Source organism: Anser cygnoides, chromosome 2 (genome assembly GCF_040182565.1).
Source record: "Anser cygnoides isolate HZ-2024a breed goose chromosome 2, Taihu_goose_T2T_genome, whole genome shotgun sequence".
NCBI classification, from domain to species: domain Eukaryota; kingdom Metazoa; phylum Chordata; class Aves; order Anseriformes; family Anatidae; genus Anser; species Anser cygnoides.
The window spans coordinates 53,181,798-53,194,024 of NC_089874.1; the positions used below are offsets into that span (position 1 = coordinate 53,181,798).

At 37.7% G+C, this 12,227-nt stretch overlaps 1 protein-coding gene across 1 annotated transcript in view; it reads right to left on the minus strand.

Moving 5' to 3' along the window:
• The window catches only part of KDM1B (lysine demethylase 1B), a 29,674-nt gene that overhangs the window by 14,147 nt on the left and 3,300 nt on the right, over nt 1-12,227 (minus strand). Inside the window, exons 4-13 of the mRNA XM_048058080.2 lie at nt 11,672-11,796; nt 9,860-9,949; nt 8,968-9,079; nt 8,232-8,348; nt 7,173-7,211; nt 5,867-6,071; nt 4,580-4,764; nt 3,475-3,651; nt 2,508-2,582; nt 1,009-1,146 (exon numbers count right to left, since the gene is read on the minus strand). Coding sequence (XP_047914037.1) covers nt 1,009-1,146; nt 2,508-2,582; nt 3,475-3,651; nt 4,580-4,764; nt 5,867-6,071; nt 7,173-7,211; nt 8,232-8,348; nt 8,968-9,079; nt 9,860-9,949; nt 11,672-11,796 — 1,263 coding nt within the window. The remainder of the gene's footprint in view (nt 1-1,008; nt 1,147-2,507; nt 2,583-3,474; nt 3,652-4,579; nt 4,765-5,866; nt 6,072-7,172; nt 7,212-8,231; nt 8,349-8,967; nt 9,080-9,859; nt 9,950-11,671; nt 11,797-12,227) is intronic.

Below are 12,227 nucleotides of genomic sequence, written 5' to 3' on the forward strand. Positions count from 1 at the left end.
CCAGATATTGCCCATTTCATTAGCAAACAAGCAAAGAAAGAAACGATTTTGAATTAAACCTAATATCTTGCTCTGCTTGTCCAACTTGCATCAAACACCCAGCAGACCTAAGTCAGAGAACAGACTTTATATTCCACAGTCGGTCTGGAGAAAATAGCACTAGAATAGCTCTAACTTCTTCCTAGGGCTTTGTTAAATTAAACTGCACCCCAGCGTTTTTTTGCATATCCTCACATATCTCCAGGCTGTTGCTTGCCACTGCAGATCAAGATAGAGCTGGACTTTGATTCAAAGATAACATCAAAGACCACATGGGGACGGGCACCCAATGTGTATTCAGAAGTCGTCGCTCCTCACCTCATAACTAAAATATGACTTAAAACCAAAAAATACATTTTTTTCTTCATGACACTACAGAGCACTACCCTGTTAACACAGGCTGGATTTGCATGCCTCGCTGAACGAACTCCAAACTCAAGTTCCACTTGGGGAAATCCTGCTTCCTGCCCAAACAATCAAACTGCATTGCATTTGCAACAGTAGCTATTAAATATATTAAGCGTTATTTGTGCAGAATCAAACTAGAAATACAGAGGCCAAGCCAAGCCAAGTCTATCGTGGATACAGGTATTACAGCAACACAGCAATAGCCTCCCACAGTAAAGTCCTTCTCAGCTCCAAGGATTTGCCTGTACTAGAATCAGCAGGCTGCCGGGGCCTCTTTACATTTTTATCTCCAGAAAAGGGCAAAAATGTGGTTACTTCTGGTTCTGAAGCTGAAGCCACCCTAGCTAGCTTTACATAAGGTGCCTGAGATCATTCCACAGCCCTTGTCTGTCCCCAGCTGTTACCAAAGATACGATAGCAACGTGGAGTTTACTTAAAATGCAGAACAGCTTTTCAATCATGTCATGAAAAAGGACTCCCACCCTCGCCCACCCACCCACACCTGGCTTTTAACACCACTTTTGCACTAACGATAATGCATGACCACTGTAAGGAACCCACTTGCTCACACATTAGTGCCATTGGGTTGTTGACACATCCATTGACGATTTGTGCACCTCTTCCAACGGTGACTCCTGTGAACGTCTTATCATCCCACACTCGGCCGCCAATTCTGTCTTTAGCTTCTAAGACAATGACCTATGACAGAATGCAGTTCAGGAAATTGTAAGGCATGATTATAATAAACATATCTGTTCACCTCCAGAGCAAAGGGGAAAACAAAGCATAACCGGACAAGCAAACAAAAAACAATCCATCGATGCTAACAATATTAATGCTATTTTTGTTTCTTGATATAGCTCATTTATGTATTTAAATTTTAACTTAAACATTATTCTTTAGGAAATATACACATATAAAATAACTGGTACTTTAAGAAACAACCCTAGTTAAAAAAAAAAAACACCTTTTTAAAAAAGTTAAACACATATTCAGAAAATCTTAAAATTGGAGTTCAACGTGTGCTAGAGACTTTTAAACACAATTATCCAACTACAGTGTCCACCTGAGGGCATCTACAAATATTTTGGAGAAGTTTATTCCTGGGGCATTCTGAGAATACCTTATTGTCATATTTCTATCATTTACAGATACTTTCTTCAGCATCCACCACTGGATGGATATTTTGTTGAACTGAATATATTTATTATTATTAACTTATATTATCTTTTTATGTTTAGGTAAGTCTTTTTATTTATTTATATATTTTTTTAGAGATTCTCCATCTCTCCAGAACAGCAGAAAGCAATAGGAAAAAATAAAAACAATGTAAAAAATAATTACAATATATTTCATACATTTAAAAAAATGTCCTGCCGGTTGATAATTACATATTTTACTGCAGGAGAGCTTTCCACAGGACTTGATGGACAATAAGGCTGCACTGCAATCTGCTCTTCAACCATCAACGAATGAGATAATGGCGCAATAGGATCTAGGGTTTCACTTAAAAAAAAAAATTAAGGAAAGTAATGTGCTCATTCATTTCCTTAAGCATCAGTCCTGCAAACATTTCACGTGCAAAGTCCCACAGATTTTCATAAGAACACTCCGATGCACAAAATTATGTCAATGTGTCAATATTGTGGGATCACACTGGTAATAACAAATAGGAGGGAAAAGGGAAATGCACGTGGTTTGCTTATTTTTGATTAAAAAACAAATAGGTACATTAAATTGCACAAAGGAGAGAAAATGTCCTCTCTTTTAAACATCCATCATCTACAGTTTTATTATTTGGACATGAATATCCCTGTCTCCCCTATCTCCCCAACCCAGGTCTGTACAAAATATTCAGCAGTTGCTTTGCTGGATTTTAAATAAAGGTAAACGTTGTTCTTAACAGCAGCTTTACTCAATAAAACCCCAGATTTTACAGATTAATTAGAACACCCAATACTTAGATGTTTGTAACAAGAATGTTATTATTATTCTGTGTGTAGAATATTTTCAAAGCAGAAGTCTGATTTTTTTACGTTATGTACTCTAAACTTTCTTACCTTAATCCCAAAGTTGTGCAGCTGTCGGGCTGCTGCTAATCCTGCTGCACCAGCCCCAACAATAATGACAGATTTCTAAAAAATGGTAAAATACTTAAATAAATAAAACTACTCAGAGCTAAAATAGAAGTGATCATTGCACACTTATTTTTCTTCTTGCTAAATTTTAAGTACCCACAGATTTCAGAATTTTAAGTTGTCTTGTCCTCTAATGTAATCAGAGTTCACTTTTAGAAATTATATTGCATTTAATATACAGAAAAGGCCAATCATAGCTTTGAAAATAGTTAAAATTTTTAGGCACTTTAAATTCAAATGTCTCAATTTCTTTTAACAGGAACAGCTGAAGTTATCAGGCAACTAACACACTTTGTAACAATTTCAATCAAAAATTGGGTTGACCAATAAAAACTATTTTATAAATTGCAACCACATAGAAATAGGCTCTCCATATGTAAATCAGCTTACTACTTCTAGGAGGTATTCCGTTACAGAATATATTCATTCTACAAGTTTCTGTGTGCTGTCATACAGATTGCTACTCATGAGTATGTACCGTTTAATCATAGCTCTTGCAACCAGAGAAGAAAATTCCTATTACATTCTATGGAATATAATATGGAAGCTGTGGTGTACTACAGTGTTAAGCCGCAAGAAGAACCGAGGCATATTGAATGTTTTTCCCACAGTTTCCATCCATCTAAAAAGCATATAGGAAGCACAAATCCACAGGACTGGATTCCATAGATGTCAGCATGAATACAAACCTTGCTGGCAGACCCCAATGTCTGTAGTTTCCATAAGCATTGAAGGCAGATGAGGAAGGACCATGTGAAAAACATGCAATATGTTTGCTTTTAGATGCAATTCTGACTTAAATGACAGATGAGGAAAAAATGAAAAGAAAAAAAAAAGTACCGTGTAGTTTTATGGCATTAATAACCCAGGGATTTTTACAGCCACTTACATTGTGGTATTCTTTAGGAAGAAGGTACTGGTCAGGACTGACTGATAAAATCCCTGTATTAATTAGTCCTTTCCTCGTCATAAAATAAAGTATCCTCTCCATTTCCTGTACACAGCGAATACGCACAAGCCCCCGCACAATGATATGATGGATACATTTTTGAGGGGTAAGAGCCTCCTGTAAAGGAAAAACAAGACAAACAAAAAAGGAAGTGTCGATAATCTAATATATTCAATATTTTCACATCTGCAACATATTTAAACTGTAGACCAGATGTCAAAGGTTAATCATCAATCGTAGAGGTTTCTGAGAGCGTTTTCAAAGCAAGTTTTGTGGAAGTTTCTTGCTAGCCAGTTTTACAGATGAAGGTAACAATTTCTCTCTTCCAACCTTCCTATAAATAAAAAGCTAGACTGACACAGAATAAAAGCATGAGTCTAAAAGAGACTCTTGCAGACTCTGCAGTATGCTCCATTAGTATAGCAGTGGCCTTGAAATCCATCACACTGCAAAATGAATCTACCTGGTGGCAATGGTCAACGACATTCCAGTAAAATCCACACCAAAGTAGCTTTCCAAATAAAAAAAATAGATCACTATCCAAAAGCTTCATATTAGTCAAGATATCAGTATCTGAAAGCTTCAGTATGTGAAATTCTAGCTGGCTCCTGAGTTCATTTATATTGAATATGATAGAGGCAACTCGACTGAAGTAACGTTAACAGAAATGAAGACAATCATGCCCTTGTCCAACGTTCATACAAAAAAAAAAATCATAAAGCACCTCCAAAACACTGTTTAGAAATGTCCAAGCATCCCTCTAAAAGCTAGTAGCTGGGCAGACTCAAAAGTTTTAATGCTTATAACATTTTTATATGTGCTGCAAAATAAGCTCCCAGGCATTAAAACTGGAGGGAAAAATACAAAAGGAAAAAAAAAATGTCTTAGAAAGGTTTTCCAAAAGGACAGGAACAGCTTTTCTGGTGTACAGGATATATCTAAGAAGAGAGTCTAATCCCTTTGCTCTCTTCCCCTCAAAATCTCCACATCCCATAGCAGTAGCTGTTATTTGTAAGCAAACAAATTAACTTTTAGCATGTCTTACCTTGCAGTTTGTGTACCACAGAGCCAAAATCAGGTTTCTCAAGGCCAAATACATGGTTGGGTCTCGTGAATATTCTGGGAACTCATAGAGCTCATCCAATTCCATGACATCCGGCCTCACACAAAGTGCTTTCCCACATTCATTTGGCTGGTAAAAAGGCTGGAAATATTTGTTCATTCCTGCAACTGAATAAAGACACATGGAAAATAAAAGACAGAAAAAAATGTCATATTCCATTGTATCTTTTTATCCTTTTCCCTTTATGAGCAGCAAAGCATCCCAACCTCTAGCCACTTTTGGAACGACTTCATTTGTATCACTCTCCCCTCTTACCCTCCAGGCTGTGTGGTACTAATCATTGTCCTGGTACCTGATGTGTCTTGGACCTGTCAGAGCTTAAGTTTTGCTAGAGAGAAACACTGTGTGCCCTCAGATGCCATGACAGGTCCAACATGGAACAGGATCTGAATTCAAGTCCAAGGTCTAGCACTGCTGTACCCCTGAACCACTTTCATTTTCAGCCCCCACCACTACCCAGAGTGAAGAGTAACTACACGTCGTCCTCCACATGCAGCAATGGTAGCTCTTTGTAATGAAGTTGGTTTTCTGTTTGTTAAGCAGATAAGCAACTGTTCAGTACATGAGTGGATTTATTTTCAGCACCTAAGGATAGCAGAGCCTGCTAGGATGACACAGAAACTGAACTTTCCTCAAAGCACTCCCTCTGAGCTAGTATTGAGGTATATCAGTACAGATGAGTATGGGAATCCTGCATTACCTTTTTCCATACTGGGCCTATTTTGCAGATCAGCACACCCAGGCTATCGGTCTCAGAGCTGTTATTAGCAGAAAAGCTAACCTAAGCTGAATCCAAATGCCTTAAGAAATCCAATCCTTTTCTCCAAACCCCAAAGATCGCCAACATCAAAACCAGCAGAATCACATTTTGTTTTTATAAATCTGTTTCCTTAAGAAAGCAAATGATCACTGAGTACCCACATATTAATTTCCCATTTGTATTAAAAAAATAACAGGTAGTAATCCAAAAGCCTATGAGATCTGTAATTACACCTTAAATAAATGTCACGAGAAATGTATTACCTTTATCTTACAAATGAATAAATTACAACAAAGAAGTACAGAGGCAGTCACACAGAGAGAGTGTATTAGTGCTGAGAACAGAACCGGCATTTCTGAGTCAGGAGCACTGTGTGCCTTACAAACTCAGTTGTAAGACAAAATTCATCACACCTATTTAAGCAACAGAGCCCTGCAGATGGCTCTTACCAGTCAAATTAGGCACGCTCTTTAGGTGCTCTAACTTCACAAGGTTGGATTCACCAGGTAAACGATTAGTGCTGGTACAGGATGGACTCATGCCCACGCAGTCTGGATAATATGCAGCTAGAAAGGGAGCTGCCACACTGTCTTTCAGCAAAGGAGGGAGTATGAGCATGGAGTACCACCAATGGTCTGAAACTTCAGCCACTCTCTGGCCAAGCGGAGAAGTGAAGGAAAGAGGGGAGAAGAGAACACGTCAGTACTTTGAAAACGTTGGAAAATGAACCAATTCCCCCCTCCCTCCAAAGCTGAGACCAAAAAGCACTAGAAGTACCAATCTCAGAATTGCAAGTCAAAAAGACATTTTCTCTCCCTCTTTCCCCTTCCTCAGCCTGACACAGAAAACCTGCAGTCTTAACATCTTCCTCAGAAGCAGAGCTGAAACTTCACAAACTCCACACCCATGTGGAAAGCAAACAGATGAGACATACCGTGACAATAATCTATGCCTAATCAGGCCCTTTATAAAGCATTTACAGTTGCTTATGCATCCAGAAATCTGAACTTAGAAAAGTCTAAACTAACTGTTCGATTTTATTTAGATTGTGCTACCCCCATCCAAGACCTTCTAAAACCTTAACAAATGCTAACGATTCAGCCTTGTCTTACAAAGCAAACATGCATTAATGAAACAAAACCACCAAGCTCCTACAAGAGTGAACAATGATCTTGAACAGGTGCCCTGAGATAGAGGTACCTCAGAGACACTTGCCAACGATAGCTTATTGAACATCAGATCATACTCGATCTGAAATGCAGGGTTACACGATCATAAAGCCATTGCAACACCAACATACATCACGTTTTGTATTGTGGGCGAGAGGAGAGAGAAAACATGATTTGGTGTTCTTTTGCAGCTTCCGAAAAGAGGAGACTAGTTTGACTAAAGATAGAAACCACCTGGAAGACAGGGAAATTTGGGGATGGGGATTTTCGTTTGAAAGCTGGCAACTGAATGCTGTTGTTTTGCCTGATCAAAAGAGAGGATTAGGAGCAAACTTTGAATCACGGATCACAACCCAAAGACACCAAGAACCACCTGAAATCTAACTGGTAGCGAGGGAAGAGAGGAAAAAGATGAGAAAGTAGAAAACCCGAGGCTCTGTTGCAAGTAGTGTCTGACAGTTTCCTGAACAAAATGCATAAATGCTACTACAATTGGCCGAAGGACCAAGAAAAGGAAAGACATATGCCATGCTTTAGGGTTGTTTTTATATTCTAGAACAAATGAGGAGGAACAACCACTACTCACCAAGTCCTCAGGCATGGAACACTGGTCTGAGCCCTCCGTCTGAAAGGAAAGTCAATTGAATCAGAGCTATTCTTAGGCCATGCGACAAAAATTAAATATAAAAGAAAACAATTTGGCTACGGCATAGTTCCATAAACATAAAAACCAAACCAAAGAATTCATTAATGTTAGCTTTCTGTAGCACAGGCGTTGTATTAGTAAAAATAAATAATAGAGAAACGCATAGTTAAAAACACAACACACCATGAAACCAAAACACCCTAGAAAACCTTTTTCATTTGTTAAATAAAATAGTCTCTACTGATCAGACATTAAGATATGTGTCTTATTCCATGAAATGGAGTGGAACACTGAAACAAACAAATGGGGGTGGGAGGGCAGAATTATATAGAGAAATTCTGGGAAGATTCCCCATTTTTCAGAGAGAAAATCTTCCAGTCTAGACTATAAAAACAAAATTCTCTCATTTATTTTAAGAATATTATGAAGTTCCAAGATGAAATGCCAATCCTTTCACGTGGTCAGTGTTTTCATGTTATGTTTTTAGCTATAACGATTCTATGGCACTATAAGGACTCTCAGATTTCAGGAGTTACCTTCATGCCAAAGCTGAATATTCTCCATTTAAAGCCCCATGACAAACTTGCTAAAAATTAATAAAAGCTCATTGAGCTTTTCAAATGTTTTCCTCAATAGTAAAGTATGGCCAAACAAAACCAAAATAAAAATAAATAAATAAAAATTTAAAAAAAAAAACAACACATTTTGGTGCATGTCTATTTTATACATGCTGATAATCTTTTAGTAGATTTAGAATGAGTGATTTTACAGTTGACTGCAGACAGAAAGTATTTCAGATGCTTCTTTCTTGATATTTTCTCTCAGGAAACAAAAAAAGCCAAACAGCTTGTAGGCTTTTAAGCCATGCGGCTCTCCAGGCCATTGGACACTTGTTTTGAAATTAGAAACATTAAGCAGCAAAACAAGAAGTAATTTATGTCTGCAAACAAGAAAAATATACTTGTTAGTTTCAGAATGAGCAAAAGTCTTCTATGCTACCTTGGTGGAATTGTTTAGTTTCATACCACATCTGTATGTTTTTGCTATCTGTGGTGTCAGCTGGATTTCCTTTGTCAGCTGACGCCATTTACCACATTCTGGCTTCGTGCACTGCACCTACAAGTCGAAAAACAAACATGTTTTTACTCGTTACTGACTGATTACAGATAAGGTTAATGGAGCATAACTAGCTGATCAGAAAGAAGGCAGACATGAGGAAATTGTTAAATACAATTGTTAAATTCATTCTCCTGTAATGCTCAGGACATCAGTAAGACATCAGTAAGGTATACGTAAATCTTGGGTCAATCTCCTGTAAGATTGTATTTCACTACTGAACCTAAATCCAAAATTGATTCAATACCCAGTTACACTACTGTCTTCAGTAGGCTTTGCAAGTGTTGCTGCAAAAATACATCATTCACTACTTCAAAAATAATAATATTTTTTAAACACCTTCCTTCAATTCCCATATTTCCTTCTCTTCTCCCTTTACCAGGGAAATTATCTTGAGCTTTTCCCAAGCCCTCTAATACTAGGAAGCCCAACTGAAAACTCAGCTGACCTGTTGCTTGATCATGCAATATCAGAAAGTCTTTCAGAACAAGAAACGAGGTGAAGATAGAAAAGAAGGGGCAGGGGGAGCTCATTTAAACATCAGAACAAAACTGCATACCTTCTCAGACTACCATCACATGAAAATACACCCTCTTACGTAAATCACTCTCTGTCTTACCCAGTAAGGAAGCTGTTGATCAGCCATGAAGGCTTTTGGACTGGGCTCGCTTTTACCATTACTTGTCCAAATCCTTTTCCAGGCAGTATACTTCTCATAACCATCTTTATGGCTAAGAAGAAAGAGAAAAGAAAATAGCAAGCAGTCAGAAAACTGAATGATCTATGTCATTTTAAGCAACAGTGGTTATTCTAAAATTAAACATTTTATATAAGGACAGAGAAATAAGGCTGCAGAGTTCTATATTTTCTTATTAAATGCAGAGGAAGTCATGGCTCTCATGATAGCAATAAAGAGCATCCTGACCACTGTGTCCTCTTGATAATGAGCAGGCTTCCTGGAATCTGAAGCCTGGACTGAGTTACAGGTACTGCTGAGCACACAAGTACTCAAGAGCCTCAGTAGAGATGGACTCAACTCCCACGCAAATGGAAAGGAGCTTGAAGCCTGAAGTGCTCTCTGAGACTCCAGTCACTGAACTGCAAGCATGAAAGCTACTTGCTGATTTTGGTCTTATGTAGAGGCAAGTTCTCCTGAATTCACATTGTAGAGTGAATCTGCTAACTAAGAGAAAATAGACATACTTAAAACTATTCTCATATTTTAAAATTCTCTCCTGTCATTTTAAAAGGGAGGAAAGGTTCAGAATAACTGTCCCCACAAAACATCTTGCATAAAACAACTGGTTTTGTTCCTGCCACGTATTCATGTAGATGATTAGTCCATACAACACCTGCAGTTTTACCACCAATATCTCAGCATAACTTCAAATAAAGCAAGCACAGAGGACTAGACTTTGTATTATACATATGTATATTAGGTTTCAGCACTTGTATCATCTGTCAAAATTTAATAAGAACTGAAAAGGCACAACCTTATTTGGCAAATCTACCTTCGGTAATAGTGGTCAAAGCATTCATTGCAGAAGTGTTCCCCACAGGAAAGATGATACCATCTAGATGTATAACCATTTTTAGCACATCTGTAAAGCAAGAGACATAGAAATAGCTTTATAAAACATTTCAGAAAAAAAAAAATCTATTGACAATAGCACATTCTAGAATGTGAACAATATATTCAGGACAAGCCAGGCCATTATGTTCCATTCATGAAGGCTGACTTGCACAAGGCACTACAGCCACACTAATAACAATAACGAGAAGATCATTTCAATTGTCTCAGACATTTCCAGTTTTCGAACTAAGCAGCACCAGATGCAAAGGAGGCAAAGCATACACAATATGCAGTTTTATAGTTGGTCTGGCTTCCAGCAACTTTAACAATGGTCCACTGAGCCTTTCTTTAGTACCCTTTAAGCAGATGGTTCCTGGACACGAAATACAGTTGCTTTTACAGTATGTACTGCAACACACAAAGCATTTTCCAAATGTCCCTCTCTGTAGAAACTTACCCTTCTTTTACCTTTTTTCATTTCATTCTGATGTTAGTGCAGGGGTGGGAGAAAGTCATTTCAATGAGTATTTTTCGTGTGTGGGTAACCGATCGATTCATAAGTCATTACAACATCTACACCCCAGAAAAGCTGACAGAACTGTACATGCAAATCTGAACGCAAAACAGATGTTGCCTGTTTTTTAACATGACCAAGGTGGCTGCAATTTTAACCCAATGAGAGAAAATCCTGAGGAAACCGTTACACGTTCCGGGCATTTATTCCTTATATACTCTCAGAAAGAAATATCCATTAGCAAAAATTATATTCATTATGCAAAGCAACCACTCTTCACTTAGAAAACTCTCATTAAACTCAATGAAATGATTCAAGACAAATTAATGAGGTAAAAAACAGTGGTCTAAGCTACTAACTGAAATAGCTAGAAAAGAAATGATCTCATGTCAAATAAATGACATTGAAAGCACATATTCTAGGGGAAAAATACGTATCTACTACAACACTAAAATAACACTTCAGGAAACATGACTATGCAATAACTGTTGTTTCCTAAATAAAAAATAAATCACCAACACAGATTTCTCAGGTGTTTCTCAGGTGTCTGGATTATTTTAACATCATTGAAGAATAAATAAAACAAGGAAAGTTTGCCCCAATTAGCTAGGGAGGGAATGATGCCATGTAATTACAGTCTGCCTACTGCATAATGAGATCTAATATCTTTCTTACTGCAGACACTGAATGCATGGTACTGACAAGATGCATCTCCAGGGTAAGAACACAAAAGGACTGGCCAAAAGTCACAAACAACTTGAGAACAAAGACTTCAAATAAGCACAACTGTCTCCCAAGACCTAAAACGTGAAGCTGAGAATCTCGCCTCAGACTGCAAAACATTCCAACAAATGAGCAGGTTTCAAAAAAAGGGTTTCTGCAGTAAATGATGGTTTTATTTTCCATCTCGGAAGCACATGTAGCTTCCAGGTTACCCTTGCATACTCTCAGTTTCACAGAAGCAAGGTGTATTCCAGAAGACACCATTAATAACATCAATAAGCTTATTCTAAGCTAAAGACACGCTGTATCAGATTTAGCAACTTGTGCAGAAGAAATGTATCCACAAAAGGATAACTGTGACACTTTCCTGGCATCTTAAGTCTCGTATTACTACCGTTCGATTCTCTCTCTGCATTTAGAAATGAAGGGATTTTTCAGGATGCAGTTAAAATTCCAAGTTTCAACTGCAACTTTAGAGAAGTCCATGAAAAATCAAATTAAAAAGAAACAAACCTTTCAGCTGCACTGGCAAAGCAAACAGGACATGTTGCAGTGCATCCAGCTTTTTCACACTTCCTATATTTCTTCTCTGACGCATCATCATCATCATCTGCTGCCTCAGCCGCTTTCTTCTTCACCTAATAAAGAATAGCTGAAATCTGACCAGAAATGACACGATTGCGTTTTACACACAGTGGTATTCAGACAGCTTTGCAGGTTGTGGCATAGCATCGGAAGTTTAAAATGATACAAACAAAACTTTCTGAATTCATTGTGAAATAGCTGCAGCATGAAACAGCTGTCAAAGTAGGTCAGTTTTTCTACCAAAAAAAAAAAAAGTAAGGATGGAAATATCATTTAAAGCTAAAAATGTCTTGCCCTAGCTTAACTGATGCCATTGAAGAGATTATAAGCAAAGATTCCAGTTTAAATCACATTTTAAGCTCCATCACTTGCTAATGAGTAAGGCCTCAAACGTTTGTTGTATTTCTCCTTCAGAAAAATCTCTTCTTCATATACTTATTGATAGTAATTAGTGGCAATCTTCTCCGCACACCAAATAAAATAT